The sequence below is a fragment of the Gallus gallus genome, chromosome 5, assembly GCF_016699485.2.
Source record: "Gallus gallus isolate bGalGal1 chromosome 5, bGalGal1.mat.broiler.GRCg7b, whole genome shotgun sequence".
In the NCBI taxonomy this organism is placed as follows: Eukaryota; Metazoa; Chordata; class Aves; order Galliformes; family Phasianidae; genus Gallus; species Gallus gallus.
The window spans coordinates 14,380,529-14,402,386 of record NC_052536.1 but is presented as its reverse complement, the minus strand read 5'-3'; the positions used below and the strand labels follow the sequence as shown (position 1 = coordinate 14,402,386).

Below are 21,858 nucleotides of genomic sequence, written 5' to 3'. Positions count from 1 at the left end.
TAAAGGAAATGCATGGAAGCTTAAAAAGATCTCAATGGACTTCCTGATAGTTTTGTAGAAAATAAATATATTTTAGCATTCTTATCTATTTAAACATTGTTTAAGAATTGCACTGAGTTTTTAGTTGCCATGAAACAGCCTCTACACTTCCCTTTTTTTTATATATATCAATTGAATATTCTCTGTCTGGTGTTTTGTAACTATCTCTTTCCGAGAAACATGCTCATTACCTCAATTGTTACTCCTCTTTTTGTCACAGTTAACATAGTTCTTTTAATTATTTTATTGACAGCATTTAGATTTGAATAATTAAACAGAACTCATGAGAGTAGATATTTCATTAAAATGACCAACTTTCCAAACAGTCTTTCCCAGTAAATGCAGAATGCACTAGAATTTAAAAGCGAAATGGTAAGAAGTCATACATGTATTTTAAAACCAGCATCAGAAATTACATATATAGAAAAAAATAACAGAAACAAAAACACTTAAGATTTACTGGACTTACTAAATCAGTACGGACTGAATTCTGAGTAGGTGTGTCTCAATTAATGACTACAGATTTCAAACTTCAGAATGCAATGTACTATTTGGCTGTTGATTTGTACTGGGTGAGTACTGCAAAATCCATTTCATAAAGGCTTTATATTAAATAAAAGCTGCTATGAAAAAGCTCAAGCTGAATGTTACCAGGGAAGAGAACCATAAACACTTAAGAAATGAGCTAGAATGACAAAGTTTAGAAATAGATTAGACTAAATCAATGAAAATTTTCAGTGAAAAATCACAAGCATAGGGCTGGATCAACAATGTGAGCATAGATCAGACTTACATGTTAAACTCCCTTTTTGGCACCAGCATGTAAAATTAGATTCACAGAGGCCCTGGAAGTACACCAAATCCCTCAACCTGGATGATAATATCTAAAAAGCCCTAAATTTTAACATTAAATTTTCTTGTGGCTGTATCAGCCTGTCCTCAGTTTAGTATTGTTAACACCAAGAAAATGAGTTCTGAGTGTTTCTCTGTAATAACTTGGCCATTAGGCTCACTTTGAATACAGCTCACAGAACAGGCTGTGGAAAAAAAAACACACTGAGTGTGATCTTTCTAGTACAGCGGACTTACTTTTTTTTCTTCTTCTAGCTCTGTGACAGCAATGATTTCACTGTTCTGGGTGACATCCACAAGTGTGGTCTGACTGACACTGAGACATGCCTCAAGGGCGTAGCCATCAGTCTAAGCGGAGGGCAAACTGTAAGTAGCAAATGCAAACAGCTAATATTCTGCAGTGATGTCTTCCAACCTTAATAAGCAAGTAGTAGGCAAATGACTCATAACAGCACTGACCAATTTTTGTTTTATCTCATTTGAAAATGAATTCAATTTCTGAAAAGAACAAAGCAGATATACTGGAAGCCAAAATCCTCATACTTTTCTGTCATTTAGTTGTCTGTTTAAGCCATCAATGGATCTCTATAATAAAGATTAAAGAAATAGTAAGGGAATCTGAAAATCACCATAGCTGGGAGTCCACCAACTTCCCTCTTTCCTTTCCCCTCCCCCATGCCTTTTCTTTATCTTGAATAATACTAGATATACTACGTTTTACCTTTCCTAAACATGCTTGGTAATCATTGCCTTTTCTTGTGGACAGAACATTGTGATCCAGCCTTCTGGCAGTGTATTTGTGAATATGATCTACACACAGCTGCCCTTCTCTGCAGGTAAGTTCCTATGGGAGACTTCTGTGATGTTTCTCATTGAAGAGTATCCTACCAATTCTTCTCAGATACTGCTGCACCTGAACAGAAAGTAAACCATTAAATGACAGAATTGCTCCGTGTTGTAGTCCACCACTAAATCATGCTAAACATTTTCACCAAGCAAAGCTGGTCTCTTAGATAGGAACAGACATGTATGCCTTTCCCTCCACTTTAAAACAGCTGACGGAAAAGTGGAAGTTTTTTTGCATATTCATTCTTTAAAGTAAAGACAGCTCATTTTGGTGCAGGATTTGAAATCCTATACATTTTTTTTCTTCTGTTCTTCAACAACTAGGATGACACACAGCTGTGTAATCCTCCTATATAGTGAAAAGTTGTTTCAACTGTTTATCTCAAATTAAATTATTTCTCTTTGTCCACAGCAAATGTCACCATCTTCAGACCATCATCCTTCTTCATCATTTTACAAACAACTTTTGGTCTTCAGCTGCAGATTCAAATTGTACCTCTCATGCAACTTTTTATAAACTTAGATCCATCACAGAAAGGGCAGACCTGTGGTAAGTGATCTTATTCTAACAACTGCCTTCATCAGCATGCTTGATTTTGTAGGAGACTTTCACAGCCTATCTACTTCCCTTTAGGTCTCTGTGGAAACTTCAATGACATTCAGACAGATGACTTCAAAACCACAAGTGGCGTAATAGAGGGCACTTCAGCTGCCTTTGGCAATACTTGGAAAACTCGGGCTGATTGTCCTGATGCCAAAATTACCTTTGAGAACCCCTGCACCCTCAGCATAGAAAATGGTAAGCTCAGGATATAGTAAACTTTTCTGTTCTCTTTTAAGATAGAAAGAAGAAATGAGCTGATCAACCACAAAGCATTTAGCCAAAGTAACAGTGGACCATTTGCTTACACATGCTATTTTACTCAGCAGACACTAGAAATTTTCAGTTAATAAGTAGTAAGTAGTTCAATATTTTGGATCTTCAGAAATATTCCTTTGGCTAAAGGAAGCCAGTGTTGCTTTTGCCCATTTACCTAAAGGGAACTGGAATCATACAGCATATAAAGAATCTATTCCTGGAAAGCACTGGTTGTTATATAGGGGGAAAAAAAAGCTGCGCATAACTCAACTGAAGGCTGGAGGACTCACTGTCGTCCTTCTGCTATCAAACTATGAACCAGACTTATAGTTCATGAACGACTTCATCGCTCTCCGAATCTTAAGAATTTCAGCCAAAGAAACACTTAAGTTTTCATCATCCACAACCACTCTTCAGTTTTTTAAGATGAACTACTGTACTTCTGATTTGCAATGTGATTCTTCTTTATCATAAGACATCTAAGACATTTTAGTTTATTCCACAACAACTACCATAAATTAAGAGCACTCGGTTTATGAAGAAATATTATTTTTGTACAGATGATGCAGAATATTGGTAATATTTAAGGAAATGAACAGTTGAATTCCAATAAGTTAAACCTCTCTAATTTCACTGCAGGAAGTAATGTTACATAGAAACAAGAATTTAGGCAATGAAGTGCAGTATTAATTTGCATGTTTCAAATTCACAGATAAGTATGCTCAGCACTGGTGTGGCTTGCTCTCTGATACTACGGGACCTTTTGCTGAATGTCACTCAACAGTGAATCCAGAAGTTTACCAGAAGGTACTCGGCTCTTAACTTTTTCATGTTTAAAAGAATGAGACTTGGACTACTGATGCTAACACCTGGGAGAATAAGATGCCAATCAGGAGAAGACACATTTACAACAATTCTTTCCAAGGATTCTTTTTTACCTGCGCATCATAATATTTACTCCTTTGTAAAGTTTTCACTCGAAGGAGGATGAATTTACAGGCATTTTTTTGCTGCTAAATACCTAAACTAGGAGCTTGAACTGTCTGGAGTCTTTATCAAATCCAATGACAGAAGGCACTTTTCTGGGGATAAAAATGAGTATAAGTAGTAGTTTGCCTACTTGCTCTCAGCTGGCACCTTTCTGCACATTTCCAAGGAGAAAGCAAGAAGTGAAAGTACAAAGCAGGAAATGGATTGTTTAAAAAAAAAAATTCCAAAAATTCAACCTAGGCTCCTACTAGCTTAGTAACAAATTAAATGACTTTTTTCTCCCCCTTTATTCCTCTGAATCAGAGAGCCTAGCAAAGATGCAAAAGTCAGGTGGCATTAAATACCTACTAGTTGTTCCACTATCTATGGTACCATGGCTACAAATTGGAAGCAGCTGGGAAATCTGCTACCACCTGCAAAAGTAAAGAAGGACAACAAGAAGGAAAAATAAGTTAAAACTGTGGGCCTCTGATTACTATCTTTCTTTGCAAATAATCTTTTCTGAAAAGGCTCAAGGAAATCTTCAAATGAAAAATAGGCATGTGCTTATTTATATGTATTCAAATTACATTTGTTTTTAGCTGTAATGAACATGATGCTTCAAACAAAGTCTAAAGAGTCATGGTTTTGAAATGACAATCTGATGATCTCATGTCATCCTTTTTCCTTAGAACTGCATGTTTGATACATGTAACTGTGAGAACACTGAGGACTGCATGTGTGCTGCCCTTTCCAGCTACGTCAGAGCCTGTGCTGCTAAAGGAATACTCCTCAATGGATGGAGGAACAAAGTCTGCAGTAAGCTCTACACCCCTTTGCCTCTTGAAAACAATCATCCAAAAGACCCCGCAAACAAGCTTTCAGAACATATGGGATTTCCAGAAATTTCTAAATTGTGTTAAATTATGTTTTAAGCATAGTGTTTTCTTCCAAGAATTTGGGGAAGAGAGAAATGCCATAAAAGACAAGCAGCATACAGGGAGAAATATAAACAAGAAACTTTGTTACTTGCTCAGAAAATAGCAATGAAGGAAAAACACACAATGTATCAATATAATTGAACTTTTCTGCTTTTTTAACTCAGACAAAATATTTGTACTTATGATACATTTACAGGGGAAAATCTTGCTTTGGCAGTTGAAAAAAAATCACACTACTGTAGACATCAGAAAAGCACATCTACCTACAATGCCATTTTTTATCACATGTACTTTACCTCAAATACTGTGTTTATATCTACGTTGATCCTTAAATTAACTCACCTTGTTTTACTCTCTCAAGCGAAATACACCAACACATGTCCAAAATCCTTGGAGTACACTTACAATGTTGATTCCTGTCAACCTACTTGTCGTTCTTTGAGTGAGCCTGATGTCACATGCAACATCAAGTTTGTCCCAGTTGACGGTTGCACCTGTGTAAATGGAACCTACATGGATGAAAGTGGCAAATGCGTGCCTGCTGCTAGCTGTCCTTGTTACTACAAAGGAATGCCTCTGTCTACTGGGGAAGTTATTCACGATAATGGTGTTGTCTGGTAAGAGATGTGCAAAGAAAAGAATGAGATTGGATACAGGCAATCATGAAACTACATATATCCTATGTAATTTATTCAAACCAAACGAATTTTTCTCCCTAGAGAATTCAACACACACAAAAAAAGAGAATTCACAAAAAATTATAAGGTCCATTCATGTTTTGAATTGGACTACTAAAGCAATCAAACAAACCATACTATGGTGAGTTAACCTTGGCTAATGGCCAAACTCTCACCCAGGTACTTGCTTACTCTCTGCAACACAATTTCTCGTTGGTGACCATAAAAAACTTTTTTCACAGTCGAAGATGATAGAGACTTGACAATCCTACTAGGATTAACATTATGAATGAAATCTGAAATATTCTGAAGGACAATTTTTAATTAGACAAATGGACAGAACAAACTTGTCCACATATAGAACATAATGTTATTTTGGTCTGCTCTAATATGAAATACTTTAAAACATTACGAACTATTTTGATGAAAAAAGTTTTCTCTACAGTGTTTGTTTCATTATTTCAAATTAATTAATAAATTGAAACTCAGCAAGAGAAGCAAACATAACACTTTTCTCTTTTTTATAGCACTTGCAGTTATGGAAAGCTGAGTTGCATTGGAGAGAAACCACCACCAGGTAACATACTACTTAAGATTTTATTTAATTTTCCCTTTGCATCTTCAACCTTCTCAATTGTCTTTTTTATTATTATTATTATAATGATACAAATTCTATAAGTCTGAAATCAAACAGGAAAACAAACCAATGATTCTATAACACACCATAACTGTAAAAAAAAAAAAAAAAAACAACAAAAACCTGTTTTCACTTTCAAATGACATAAACATCAAATTATTACCTCAGGGATTACCCAGCAGGAAAGAATACTTGCTCACTTCAGTGAACTTGAGGAGAAAAATGACCACCTTTTATATATTTTATTTAAAATTAAAGAACTAAAACCCAGTCACTTCAAACATTCAAAGTAAAACAGGATCTTTGTTTTCTTGTTTTTCCTTTGCTGAAAAGAAGTGTTTCATGAAGCTAACTGGACATTAGCTTCTATGAACAGTCATAGCATACACATAAAACCAAAATGGACATGACTTCAGAACATTTGTTTCTACCTCTGGTCAAATGCATTCTCCTAATGTATTTGAAACATATGTTTGGGGTTTTTTTGGTATTGATTTTTTTTTGTTTGTTTGTTCATTTTTGAATTTTTAAGGAAGCACAAAGATACAAATACATGGTTCATTTCACACTTCTTGTGCTTTTTGCTCTCTTCCAGTCTGTGCACCTCCTATGGTGTATGTTGACTGTGGCAATGCCACTGCAGGTGTCACAGGAGCAGAGTGCCAGAAGAGCTGTCAGACTCTAGACATGGAATGTGTAAGTACAGAATCTGTACACCCAATTGAAAGCATAAGAAATTAGATCTCTTTTATGCTTACCAGTTGTAGGTGGACTCTTCCACCAGGGCAGTGTTTTAAATCACATCTTCTACATGGTCTTTGCAGTACAAAACCCACTGTGTCTCTGGCTGCATATGTCCTCCTAATTATGTATCAGATGGCAAAGGTGGCTGCATAGCTGCTGAAGAGTGCCCGTGTGTTCACAATGGAGATTCCTACCGTCCAGGAGAATCAATCAGAGTTGGCTGTAACAACTGGTAAGAGCATATTGAAACATTATTTTCAAGCACCTAAAAGGGAATAGTTTAAATTCTATTTGAATTACAGCTTTTCACTCTAGCAGTATCAAGATCTGTAGGAAAGAATCCCAAATAAAATGATAAATTAAGCGAAAAATAAGGCTAACTGGGCCCACCCGTGGCCATTTTACATAAAAAGCAAACTGCTTCTGTTTTTAAAGTGGCACATAGCACAGAAATTGCATGTGGTCAGAATAAAAATGTGGTTTAGATGCTGTCATATTCATTAGAGTTAAGGCAGCTTTCTTTTATAGATATTGGCTGAGAAGAATAAATAATCCAAAACACTCAACAAGATCTAGAAATGTGGAACACCTAAGTTTTTTCTAGCCCAAATTATTCGTGTCATCATGAACTAACGCTGTCTTTGGGTAAATTCTAAATACTCTGGAGCTTTGTTGCATTTCTGAGAATAGACAAACCTTATTTTTTTTTTCAATGTAGGCTTAACGGTTTTTTTTTTTTTTTAAACTAAAAACAGAAGAATGTACATATAGAAATATAAATACAAATCGGTATGATATATGCATATCTGTTTTTTACATTTTGAGTTCTTTTCATCTTATGTAGCACGTGTAGAAACAGAAAGTGGCACTGCTCTGAGGAACCGTGCCTGGAAACCTGTTCAGTTTACGGAGATGGGCATTACACCACCTTTGATGGCAAACGCTTTGATTTTGAAGGAGACTGTGAATATGTTCTAATCCAGGTAACAGATTCCTTCTCTACAACTACCTGAAAGGAGGTTGTAGTGAGGTGGGAGCTGGTCTCTTCTTCTGGAGGTTGGAGGTCCTTCCTGCAGCAGGATGGTCCTCGGGGTCTTTTCCAACCCAAGCCATTCTGTGATTCTGGATTCTCCAAGCAATAGAATGATAGGAAGTGACCTTAAGTTTCACCATGGGAGGTTTATGTTGGATATTATGAAAAATTTCTTCTCCGAAAGAGAGGTAAGACTCTGGAATGGGCTACCCAGGCAGGTGGTGGAGTCACTTTCACTGGTGGTGTTCAAGAAACATTTAGATGTTGTTCTACAGAGCATGGTTTAGTGGAGCAGTATTCGTGATAGGTAAACAGTTGGACTAGATGATCTTGGGCGTCTTTTCCAACCACAGTGATTCTGGGATTCTATAATTCTTCTATATCGCATCACAGAGCATCATTAACACAGAACATCATTCCTCTATTTCAGAACTACTGTGGCAGAAAAGGTCTGAATCAGGGAACCTTCAGAGTCATCACTGAGAACATTCCATGTGGCACAACAGGAACCACTTGCTCCAAGTCTATTAAAGTTTTCCTGGGGGTAAGTATGTTCTTCAGTAAGTTTCACCCCAAGCCTAATTTGCTGGAAGGACTGTTGGGTTGTCCTAGACAGACTGTATCATAAAAGCGTCCCCCAAGACAGTAGAAATGTTATCGCACTTCCATGCTCACTGCCAACAATTCTGCCAGGGAAAGCAATGGAGGGATTTTTGAATACAACATTTTGATGATAATATAAAATATCAAAAATGGTTACTAACAATATAGAAAACTGGACCTAACAGGTGACTTTTTAAATCAGTGTACAGTCAGCAAATGTACAATTAGAGTGGCATGGTTAAAATGGTAGTTTACAAGTTGTATAATTAGAAAGATTATTATGGTGGAAAGAGGTAATCAAAGATAAATGAAATGCTCACCTATGTCCTAGGCTCACAATAGAAAACTCCAAAGGGAGCAATCTCCAGAAAGAGATCCTTCCCTAGTGGCAGTCAGCCCTTAAATGAGGTCTAGGAGAGGTGCAGCCAGGCTTCACCCCTTCTGGTCACACAGCTGAATTGCCTTCTCCTGTGCTCCTGTGTCTGACTCAGTGCTTGCCTCAGGTGATCAATCAGTGGTTGAGGCCATGACTCAACAGTTCCCATACAATCAGTCTCTAACTTTTTCATTTCTTGTCCCAGAACTATGAGCTGGTACTCAGTGATGGACACTCTGATGTCATCCAGAGGTCACCTGGAGGAGAAATGCCATTTCAAATCCGTTCCATGGGCATCTACATGGTCGTTGACACTACTGTTGGTCTGATACTCATGTGGGACAAGAAAACCAGTATATTCATCAAACTTAGTCCCAGCTTTCAGGTACATTTTAAAATCCAAAACCTGGAGTGAACACTCCCTGACCCATTTTCATGCTCTGTCTCACATGGAAATATAGAAATTCAGGCTGCAACTGAAATAGCAGTTATTGCCTATTATCTTTGTAGTAGTGACTCATTCTATATACACATTTTCCATAAATTATCTCTTAATGAAAGGTATTTTATGAGAATGTTCAAGACTGTTGCTGAAGAGGCCCAGCTCATTTTAAATAAGATTCATCCTGGAGTATGTTCCTCACAGATACTGAGAATCTGTACCTTGCTGATCTTTGTCATTTTGTGTTTATCCCCACGCAGGGACATGTCTGTGGCCTTTGTGGAAACTATGATGGCAATGGAAACAATGACTTCACTACGCGCAGTCAGTCTGTGGTAGGAAATGTGCTGGAATTTGCTAATAGCTGGAAAGTGTCTTCTACTTGCCCAAATGCCAATCAAACCAAAGATCCATGCACCGCAAACCCATACAGGAAATCCTGGGCACAGAAGCAATGCAGCATAATTACCAGTGAAGTATTTGCAAAGTGTCACTCCCAGGTATGATAAAACTTCAGTCTGAAGTTCTTTTAAGCCAGAGATTACATCAATTCTTATGTGGGGTAGCTGAAAACACTAGGATTTGGACTAAGTCACAAATAAAAAAGTCAGACCATGCTCTAGGGAGATTGAGTAGAAAGGATATGCACCTCCATTCCCTCATGTTGTGCCATTTGCTTATGCAACACAACTTTTGTGTTATAGAAGGGACAGTTACAGATAAATAGCAGGATACATTTTAATTGCCATGGTGTCATTTTGTATTAATATAAATATCAGCTACATGATATCTACAATTGTGTGCTAGCATGTAGTAATGTAACAGTACTCCTCCTGCAATTGTGTCTTCAACACCAAAATGTTCTTATAATTATGACTTACTACTAATAGCTGTCTTCAACATTTTTCTCTTAATTTTTCAAAATATTATCATAATTTCTTCATTTTTTTTATCTTTCTCAAATATACAGAGTAGCCAATTTCAGATATTTTCTAAGTCTTTTTTAGTACAGAAAACCTTTCAAAAGTGTACAAGTACAGGAAACAAAACTCAAATGTTTCCTCCAACAGGTTGAACCAAATGAATATTATCAAGCATGTGTGGATGATGCTTGTGCTTGTGATACTGGAGGAGACTGTGAATGTTTCTGTACAGCAGTAGCTGCCTATGCTCAAGCGTGCAATGAGCTGGACATCTGCATTTCATGGAGAACTCCATCCATTTGTCGTAAGTCTCACCCCACTTCTTTCTGAAGGGGTTCAGAGCGAAAGAAAGGAACAGACAAGAAACAAACAAAATCTAACAAAGAAACAAACAACAACAACAACAAAAAGTAGGAAGAAGAAAGGAAGGAGGATAAAACTGTGTTTGTAAGAGACGCTGCTATATCCTAAAAATGGGCAGAAAAAAAACAACTGTGCAGTAATAACAAAAAACAAAACAAACAAAAAAACAACACAAAACCCAAAGCAATTTGAGTAAATCATTGGAAGTCAATCTACTTAAAAAGAAACCATCTGCCAGTAACTCTACAGGCAGTATTATTAGTGTCCTATTTACTTGTCAGTCATTTTTTTGCATGCTTAAAGTGTAACTCTGTTTGCTGCTTTATAACTTTATTGGCTTCCAAATGTTGTAAAATTATAATAGTATTAAAAGTGAAATAAGACAACACGCTGTTCACCACTTACATGATTATGCTGATGACATGGAACTTTTACCTAGCAAAATAACAGCAATGGAAATAAATAAAATTAAATTAAAGATCTTTTTCTGTCATTTCTCCCTCCTCTAGCTCTGTTCTGTGATTACTACAATCCACAGGGAGAATGTGAGTGGCACTACAAGCCCTGTGGAGCCCCTTGTATGAAGACCTGCAATAATCCAAGTGGGAAGTGCCTTCACGAGTTAAGAGGTTTGGAAGGTAAACATAGTTATGTATATCTCATTTTACTTATTAAAAAAATAAAAGACCAAGATGAACAAGATCTAGATCACTCAGTGTACGAAATGTTTATAGCAGAAATCTGAAGATAGTCTAACTCCCCAGTGAATCATATACTAGTTTGGAGAGAAGATGAGGACAAAATGCTTTCAAAGATTAACCTGTAATCAATGAAATAGCAGTAATGGAAGGTGAAATTTCAATTACCATATGGAATAATTTCACAAGATCAGATATTAGCAGAGCATAGAGTTACTTCTACTTGTGAAAGATCAGCATCAATATGACTCTCTATTTTATTGCAGGCTGTTATCCACACTGTCCAAAGAATAAGCCCTATTTTGATGAAGAAACCATGGCTTGTGTTTCTAATTGTGGTTGCTATGAGAATGGAAAACATTACAAGCCAGGAATGCAGATGCCTTCAAAGCAGAACTGCCAAACATGGTAGGATTAACGAAGATTTTTACATGTCGAGCCTAATGTTGAAGAACTTAATTCATCATGCATTTGGTTTTTTGTTTGCTAGCAAAAACTAGGCCAACTAGGCTGCTGAATTATGTCTGATTTTCTTCTGCTCCCAGAAATGTAGAAGATGACATGATTAAACATTTTACTTTAGGGAGATTAATATATTACTCAATCTGCATTCTTATTACAAACATTATTAAGTAAAAACAAATTAAAATAATAATTTTGTAAATAATCTGAGGACTTATATTAAGATATCCCTAAAGTAATTATGTAGAATTACTTAGAAGTTAGTAGATAACAGTTCTTCATAGTTTTGAACTCATTTCAGTTATTTGCAACTGTCAGCAAATATTCCTACATATTCCATTAGAATTGATGAATTTAGCTATACTTGTTGGGAAAGTCCTGTCAAGCTTTCTATCAAATAGCACAAAGTTAGCAGAACCAGTTGTGAAGCAGTTAACACTGTCCTGAGACATCCTGGGGAGGGACTCTCCAAGACTGCAGTGATAGGACAAGGGGTAATGGTTTTAAAGCTAAAATAGGGTAGGTTTAGATTACATGTTGGAAGAAATTCTTCACTATGAGAGTGGGGAGACACTGGAACAAGTTGCCCAGAGAAGTTGTGGATACTCCATTCCTGAAAGTATTCAAGGCCAGGTTTAATGGGGCTTTGAGCAACCTCGTCTAGTGAAAATATCCCTACCCATGACAGGGGTTTCAACTAGATGGTCCTTAAGGTCCCTTCCAACCGAAATCACTCTACAATTTTATGACTCTATGATCTTTAAAATAGCTATAAATGAATACCGCAAGCAGTGCAGCCAGAGTGGCAAAGAGTCTAGTACAAAGCCCATCTGACTATTTACACAACTTTCACATTACACTTTGAAGATCATAGATAGCTTTGATTGCCTCACCTATGTCATCAACAGTACTAAATGTAAATTGTTAAACATATATCCATATTTGCTTAAGTTTATGCAGTGTACATATGCCCTTAGTCAGATAAATGTAAATAAATATATCAGGATTCAATTCTTAGCAGATAATAGATAAATTCTCTTTAAAAACTACATTTCCTGAAGTGGTTTGTCAGAAATCTGACGAAAATTCTCTGTGTGGACAATGTCAACATCTGTAATGCAATGATTGTTTCTCAACTGATATTTTTACTGCACTTTCCCTTCGAAAAATGTGTGCCTATCAAGGAGACAAGAACATTCCTAATCACACCTCCCCATATCTTTGCCTTGTCTCTAAAAGCAGCAGTGAGGAAAACTTGCATTTAGTATAATGTCATATGAGAGTTGATCTCCTTGCCACAAAATCGAGTGATCCTATCTAACCTGAATTTGTAAGGCAGAACTGAATAGCTGACTGAGAGAAGTTAGTGTCCTTCTACACTGCAACATGCAATGAACAGCAGACAACAAAAAAAGAAAGAATAAAATGATACTACTAACCAATACATTCAGATTCATCATCTTTTTTTTTTCTCTTTTCCAGTGAATGCACAAACCATGGCAAAATATGCAAATACGATGAACACGGTATGTTGAAAAGGTTGTTTTCATAAGAGTACAATGCATTTAAAGCACCCTGCTCTGTGTTTTAGATACCAAAGAGTACTATCCTCTTTTGTTTTACAGAATGTGTCTGCATTTATGAAGGACGGACATATAACTATACAGACATGATCTACAATACTACAGATGGCATAGGAGGATGTATTGTTGCAACTTGTGGTCCCAATGGAACACTTCAAAGAGTTGTGTATGACTGTCCAATCTCAACATCACCCACAACACCGTTTCACTTCAGCACTACACCACCTGCCACTGCTTCCACAGGTATAATCTTCTAGTCCATAGGAACTTACTCTATGTATTACTGGGTAAAATACAGCCACTAAGTATCACTTTTATTAGTGTTGGGTTTCAGTCAATATTTGGTAATCAAACTAATACAATACAGAAAATAAAATCACTTCCAAAACACCAACATAGAAACAACTGCACACTATTTTAATACAATTATTTTGTTTGTTTTCACAGCAAACTATAAGAAAACTGTATGAGATCAATTATCTCTCATTGTAACTATTTCTATATCTGGAATAATTCTTACTGAATAAAGAGATCACTCATTATTTTTCCTGTTAAATTATAGAGTGATTACATTCTATAGATTTCCTGATAGGGTTCATGATATATGGAATTACAGTAGATTGCTCTGATAATGACATTGAGATATTGAAATTCTCACTTCTATAATTCTTCTCCCATATACTCAAGGTTGGTAATCTCTAATTACTGTGACCACATGTTTAATGAAATACTTGTTCAGTACAAAATTTTGAAGTACAAGTTTTCAAATCGCAGAAACCATCAGCACAACTGGAATTCATTAGCCATTTTCCAGCTATTTCCTATGAATAGTTGGTCTGCAAAATCCTATGGATTGCTCTCCAATCAATAAATAATTTCTTAAAAGCAGAACTAAAGAACAAAGTATCGAGGTGCTAATAATGTTGTGTCAGGGATATCTTAATTTCAAATGAAGAAGCAATGGCAATGCCATGTATTTCATGAGGAATAAATTCATTACAAATGAAAATTGAATATAACAGTGAAATAAATGCCTTTCTTTCTGCCACACTTGATGTTCAGGAGAGACTACTAAATACTGAAACAAGACACGAAACCAAGCAATTGCACTGAATCAAATGTAAAAAAAAAATATAGTTTTTTTTCCTTCAGAACCGATAAAGTGTGTCTGAGTCCTATTTCAGCACTCTCTAAAGAAAAAACAATATTTTCATTGAAGTGATTGTTACAAACATATCAGTGAGTTAAATTGTTAGATAATGGATTTTCTATTCTAGTTGATATTCAATTATAAGCATCCTAAAATAATGTATTAAAAGGCTCACAAAGCAACTAATGATGTTAAAAAAAAATTCAGCCCATTTAACATAATGAAAAAAATATATATGGGAATGTATTCTAAGTTTCAAACTATTTTCTTTCATTCTTTCAGTTACATCATCACCAACGACATCAGTATGCGTTCATGAAGTCTGTCAGTGGTCAGAATGGTATGATGGAAGCCCACTAATCCCTGGATTTGATGGTGGAGATTTTGAAACATTCAGTGATTTGAGAGCTAAAGGTTATGAAGTCTGTAGAGATCCAAAGGCTGTTCAGTGCAGAGCAGAGAAATTTCCTAACATACCACTGAAGGACCTTGGCCAAAGAGTAGAATGTAATACACAATCTGGGCTTATATGTTACAACAAAGATCAAATTTCAACTATGTGCTACAATTACGAAATCAGAATCTTATGTTGTGTTTTTGTACCATGCTCTTCCACTTCATCCATCACAACACCTTACGAAACTTCAACACTGATCACACATACCCCAGTTCCAGAAAAGACAACCACAGCAACAAGTACCATTATCACAACTTCATCTACAACCACAGAAACAGGAAGTACTACTATCACAAGTACTTCTTCGGAAACAGCAAGTACCTCCCCAGAGGCAATTCGTACAACACCTTGCCAACCAAAGTGCAAATGGTCCAAATGGTATGATGTCCATTTCCCAACTTTGCACAACAAAGGAGATTATGAAACCTACCAGGATATTAGATCTGCTGGAAAAGCAATCTGCAGAAACCCTGAAAAAATACAATGCAGAGCAGAGAAATACCCACATAAATCTATTGAAGAAATAGGACAGGTTGTCCATTGCAATGTAACATATGGACTTATCTGCAGAAATGAAGATCAAAAGGGAGAACTGCATATATGTCTTAATTATCAGGTAAAAGTATTCTGTTGTGATGACTACAGCCACTGCCAAACAAGAGTGACACCAACAGTACCAGAGGAAATTACTACCACCATTACACAATCACCAGCTACTACAACCTCAGAAACTTCAACATTTACAACCAAATTAACATCACCAGTCACCATATCTCCCACAACATCAGCACTCTGTGTAAAAGAAGAATGTGACTGGTCAGTTTGGTATGATGTCAGCTATCCAGAACCAGGATACAATGATGGAGACTTTGATACAGTTCAGAATATAAGAAAACAAGGATATGAAGTCTGCGCTAACAGAATGGCTGTCGAATGTAGAGCAGTAAGATTCCCAAATACACCATATCAACTCCTGGAACAACATATAACATGCAACACTAAAGAAGGATTAATATGCTACAATAAAGACCAACTACCACCGATCTGCTACAACTACGAAGTAAGATTTAAGTGCTGTAAAAATGTAACAGTACCATGCCAAACAACAAAAACACCATATTCAACTACAAAAAAACCAACAACTTCGACAATTTCAACAACACAAACTACACCATATACAGAAACATCAACAATGACATACACACCAAAGATACAAACAAAACATAAGACAACAACTATAGAAACAATTCCACCAAGAACAGAAAATATACATAGCGAAACAACATCAACACCAAAACAAAGCATACAAACAGAAACAAAGACAACAACCATCCTAACAGTCACAACCTCCACCTCCACCGCTACGCCCACTACAACAATAGAAACCAGCACCAGCACCAGCACCCTCACGCCCACCCCTACTCTCATCTCCACTACCAGCTCACCTTCCACCACGACCCACGTTACCGCCTGCGAACTTGAACTCTGCTCCTGGACCGACTGGTTTGACGTTGACTTCCCCTCCTCGGGGACAAGCCAGGGAGACTTTGAAACCTACCAGCACATCCGCGCTGCCGGGAAGGAAGTCTGTCAACAGCCAAAACAAATTGAGTGCCAGGCCGAGGACTACCCCGAGATTTCCATCGAACAAGTCGGACAGGTGGTGCAGTGTGACGTTCACTACGGACTGGTGTGCAAGAACCAGGACCAGCACGGCAGTTTTAAGATGTGCCTCAACTACAGGATCCGCGTCCTCTGCTGCCGGCCTAACCCCGACTGCGTGCAGACCATTACTCCTACCACCAGTCCCACCACCACCATCTCCACAGGCACCTCCTCCTCCACTACACCCACCCTCTCAGTCACAACCTCCACCTCCACCGCTACGCCCACTACAACAATAGAAACCAGCACCAGCACCAGCACCCTCACGCCCACCCCTACCCTCATCTCCACTACCAGCTCACCTTCCACCACGACCCACGTTACCGCCTGCGAACTTGAACTCTGCTCCTGGACCGACTGGTTTGACGTTGACTTCCCCTCCTCGGGGACAAGCCAGGGAGACTTTGAAACCTACCAGCACATCCGCGCTGCCGGGAAGGAAGTCTGTCAACAGCCAAAACAAATTGAGTGCCAGGCCGAGGACTACCCCGAGATTTCCATCGAACAAGTCGGACAGGTGGTGCAGTGTGACGTTCACTACGGACTGGTGTGCAAGAACCAGGACCAGCACGGCAGTTTTAAGATGTGCCTCAACTACAGGATCCGCGTCCTCTGCTGCCGGCCTAACCCCGACTGCGTGCAGACCATTACTCCTACCACCAGTCCCACCACCACCATCTCCACAGGCACCTCCTCCTCCACTACACCCACCCTCTCAGTCACAACCTCCACCTCCACCGCTACGCCCACTACAACAATAGAAACCAGCACCAGCACCAGCACCCTCACGCCCACCCCTACCCTCATCTCCACTACCAGCTCACCTTCCACCACGACCCACGTTACCGCCTGCGAACTTGAACTCTGCTCCTGGACCGACTGGTTTGACGTTGACTTCCCCTCCTCGGGGACAAGCCAGGGAGACTTTGAAACCTACCAGCACATCCGCGCTGCCGGGAAGGAAGTCTGTCAACAGCCAAAACAAATTGAGTGCCAGGCCGAGGACTACCCCGAGATTTCCATCGAACAAGTCGGACAGGTGGTGCAGTGTGACGTTCACTACGGACTGGTGTGCAAGAACCAGGACCAGCACGGCAGTTTTAAGATGTGCCTCAACTACAGGATCCGCGTCCTCTGCTGCCGGCCTAACCCCGACTGCGTGCAGACCATTACTCCTACCACCAGTCCCACCACCACCATCTCCACAGGCACCTCCTCCTCCACTACACCCACCCTCTCAGTCACAACCTCCACCTCCACCGCTACGCCCACTACAACAATAGAAACCAGCACCAGCACCAGCACCCTCACGCCCACCCCTACCCTCATCTCCACTACCAGCTCACCTTCCACCACGACCCACGTTACCGCCTGCGAACTTGAACTCTGCTCCTGGACCGACTGGTTTGACGTTGACTTCCCCTCCTCGGGGACAAGCCAGGGAGACTTTGAAACCTACCAGCACATCCGCGCTGCCGGGAAGGAAGTCTGTCAACAGCCAAAACAAATTGAGTGCCAGGCCGAGGACTACCCCGAGATTTCCATCGAACAAGTCGGACAGGTGGTGCAGTGTGACGTTCACTACGGACTGGTGTGCAAGAACCAGGACCAGCACGGCAGTTTTAAGATGTGCCTCAACTACAGGATCCGCGTCCTCTGCTGCCGGCCTAACCCCGACTGCGTGCAGACCATTACTCCTACCACCAGTCCCACCACCACCATCTCCACAGGCACCTCCTCCTCCACTACACCCACCCTCTCAGTCACAACCTCCACCTCCACCGCTACGCCCACTACAACAATAGAAACCAGCACCAGCACCAGCACCCTCACGCCCACCCCTACCCTCATCTCCACTACCAGCTCACCTTCCACCACGACCCACGTTACCGCCTGCGAACTTGAACTCTGCTCCTGGACCGACTGGTTTGACGTTGACTTCCCCTCCTCGGGGACAAGCCAGGGAGACTTTGAAACCTACCAGCACATCCGCGCTGCCGGGAAGGAAGTCTGTCAACAGCCAAAACAAATTGAGTGCCAGGCCGAGGACTACCCCGAGATTTCCATCGAACAAGTCGGACAGGTGGTGCAGTGTGACGTTCACTACGGACTGGTGTGCAAGAACCAGGACCAGCACGGCAGTTTTAAGATGTGCCTCAACTACAGGATCCGCGTCCTCTGCTGCCGGCCTAACCCCGACTGCGTGCAGACCATTACTCCTACCACCAGTCCCACCACCACCATCTCCACAGGCACCTCCTCCTCCACTACACCCACCCTCTCAGTCACAACCTCCACCTCCACCGCTACGCCCACTACAACAATAGAAACCAGCACCAGCACCAGCACCCTCACGCCCACCCCTACCCTCATCTCCACTACCAGCTCACCTTCCACCACGACCCACGTTACCGCCTGCGAACTTGAACTCTGCTCCTGGACCGACTGGTTTGACGTTGACTTCCCCTCCTCGGGGACAAGCCAGGGAGACTTTGAAACCTACCAGCACATCCGCGCTGCCGGGAAGGAAGTCTGTCAACAGCCAAAACAAATTGAGTGCCAGGCCGAGGACTACCCCGAGATTTCCATCGAACAAGTCGGACAGGTGGTGCAGTGTGACGTTCACTATGGACTGGTGTGCAAGAACCAGGACCAGCATGGCAGTTTTAAGATGTGCCTCAACTACAGGATCCGCGTCCTCTGCTGCCGGCCTAACCCCGACTGCGTGCAGACCATTACTCCTACCACCAGTCCCACCACCACCATCTCCACAGGCACCTCCTCCTCCACTACACCCACCCTCTCAGTCACAACCTCCACCTCCACCGCTACGCCCACTACAACAATAGAAACCAGCACCAGCACCAGCACCCTCACGCCCACCCCTACCCTCATCTCCACTACCAGCTCACCTTCCACCACGACCCACGTTACCGCCTGCGAACTTGAACTCTGCTCCTGGACCGACTGGTTTGACGTTGACTTCCCCTCCTCGGGGACAAGCCAGGGAGACTTTGAAACCTACCAGCACATCCGCGCTGCCGGGAAGGAAGTCTGTCAACAGCCAAAACAAATTGAGTGCCAGGCCGAGGACTACCCCGAGATTTCCATCGAACAAGTCGGACAGGTGGTGCAGTGTGACGTTCACTACGGACTGGTGTGCAAGAACCAGGACCAGCACGGCAGTTTTAAGATGTGCCTCAACTACAGGATCCGCGTCCTCTGCTGCCGGCCTAACCCCGACTGCGTGCAGACCATTACTCCTACCACCAGTCCCACCACCACCATCTCCACAGGCACCTCCTCCTCCACTACACCCACCCTCTCAGTCACAACCTCCACCTCCACCGCTACGCCCACTACAACAATAGAAACCAGCACCAGCACCAGCACCCTCACGCCCACCCCTACCCTCATCTCCACTACCAGCTCACCTTCCACCACGACCCACGTTACCGCCTGCGAACTTGAACTCTGCTCCTGGACCGACTGGTTTGACGTTGACTTCCCCTCCTCGGGGACAAGCCAGGGAGACTTTGAAACCTACCAGCACATCCGCGCTGCCGGGAAGGAAGTCTGTCAACAGCCAAAACAAATTGAGTGCCAGGCCGAGGACTACCCCGAGATTTCCATCGAACAAGTCGGACAGGTGGTGCAGTGTGACGTTCACTACGGACTGGTGTGCAAGAACCAGGACCAGCACGGCAGTTTTAAGATGTGCCTCAACTACAGGATCCGCGTCCTCTGCTGCCGGCCTAACCCCGACTGCGTGCAGACCATTACTCCTACCACCAGTCCCACCACCACCATCTCCACAGGCACCTCCTCCTCCACTACACCCACCCTCTCAGTCACAACCTCCACCTCCACCGCTACGCCCACTACAACAATAGAAACCAGCACCAGCACCAGCACCCTCACGCCCACCCCTACCCTCATCTCCACTACCAGCTCACCTTCCACCACGACCCACGTTACCGCCTGCGAACTTGAACTCTGCTCCTGGACCGACTGGTTTGACGTTGACTTCCCCTCCTCGGGGACAAGCCAGGGAGACTTTGAAACCTACCAGCACATCCGCGCTGCCGGGAAGGAAGTCTGTCAACAGCCAAAACAAATTGAGTGCCAGGCCGAGGACTACCCCGAGATTTCCATCGAACAAGTCGGACAGGTGGTGCAGTGTGACGTTCACTACGGACTGGTGTGCAAGAACCAGGACCAGCACGGCAGTTTTAAGATGTGCCTCAACTACAGGATCCGCGTCCTCTGCTGCCGGCCTAACCCCGACTGCGTGCAGACCATTACTCCTACCACCAGTCCCACCACCACCATCTCCACAGGCACCTCCTCCTCCACTACACCCACCCTCTCAGTCACAACCTCCACCTCCACCGCTACGCCCACTACAACAATAGAAACCAGCACCAGCACCAGCACCCTCACGCCCACCCCTACCCTCATCTCCACTACCAGCTCACCTTCCACCACGACCCACGTTACCGCCTGCGAACTTGAACTCTGCTCCTGGACCGACTGGTTTGACGTTGACTTCCCCTCCTCGGGGACAAGCCAGGGAGACTTTGAAACCTACCAGCACATCCGCGCTGCCGGGAAGGAAGTCTGTCAACAGCCAAAACAAATTGAGTGCCAGGCCGAGGACTACCCCGAGATTTCCATCGAACAAGTCGGACAGGTGGTGCAGTGTGACGTTCACTACGGACTGGTGTGCAAGAACCAGGACCAGCACGGCAGTTTTAAGATGTGCCTCAACTACAGGATCCGCGTCCTCTGCTGCCGGCCTAACCCCGACTGCGTGCAGACCATTACTCCTACCACCAGTCCCACCACCACCATCTCCACAGGCACCTCCTCCTCCACTACACCCACCCTCTCAGTCACAACCTCCACCTCCACCGCTACGCCCACTACAACAATAGAAACCAGCACCAGCACCAGCACCCTCACGCCCACCCCTACCCTCATCTCCACTACCAGCTCACCTTCCACCACGACCCACGTTACCGCCTGCGAACTTGAACTCTGCTCCTGGACCGACTGGTTTGACGTTGACTTCCCCTCCTCGGGGACAAGCCAGGGAGACTTTGAAACCTACCAGCACATCCGCGCTGCCGGGAAGGAAGTCTGTCAACAGCCAAAACAAATTGAGTGCCAGGCCGAGGACTACCCCGAGATTTCCATCGAACAAGTCGGACAGGTGGTGCAGTGTGACGTTCACTACGGACTGGTGTGCAAGAACCAGGACCAGCACGGCAGTTTTAAGATGTGCCTCAACTACAGGATCCGCGTCCTCTGCTGCCGGCCTAACCCCGACTGCGTGCAGACCATTACTCCTACCACCAGTCCCACCACCACCATCTCCACAGGCACCTCCTCCTCCACTACACCCACCCTCTCAGTCACAACCTCCACCTCCACCGCTACGCCCACTACAACAATAGAAACCAGCACCAGCACCAGCACCCTCACGCCCACCCCTACCCTCATCTCCACTACCAGCTCACCTTCCACCACGACCCAC

At 42.1% G+C, this 21,858-nt stretch overlaps 1 protein-coding gene across 1 annotated transcript in view; it reads left to right on the top strand.

Annotated features, from left to right (window-relative positions):
- Positions 1 to 21,858, top strand: part of MUC5ACL (mucin 5AC like) — a 50,634-nt gene that overhangs the window by 9,668 nt on the left and 19,108 nt on the right. Inside the window, 20 exon segments of the mRNA XM_040701669.2 lie at positions 1,147 to 1,257; positions 1,658 to 1,727; positions 2,150 to 2,287; positions 2,372 to 2,536; positions 3,309 to 3,403; positions 4,258 to 4,384; positions 4,868 to 5,123; positions 5,711 to 5,760; positions 6,416 to 6,516; positions 6,645 to 6,796; positions 7,409 to 7,547; positions 8,028 to 8,141; positions 8,782 to 8,961; positions 9,279 to 9,518; positions 10,089 to 10,245; positions 10,814 to 10,942; positions 11,269 to 11,410; positions 12,947 to 12,990; positions 13,090 to 13,290; positions 14,480 to 21,858. Coding sequence (XP_040557603.1) covers positions 1,147 to 1,257; positions 1,658 to 1,727; positions 2,150 to 2,287; positions 2,372 to 2,536; positions 3,309 to 3,403; positions 4,258 to 4,384; positions 4,868 to 5,123; positions 5,711 to 5,760; positions 6,416 to 6,516; positions 6,645 to 6,796; positions 7,409 to 7,547; positions 8,028 to 8,141; positions 8,782 to 8,961; positions 9,279 to 9,518; positions 10,089 to 10,245; positions 10,814 to 10,942; positions 11,269 to 11,410; positions 12,947 to 12,990; positions 13,090 to 13,290; positions 14,480 to 21,858 — 9,990 coding nt within the window.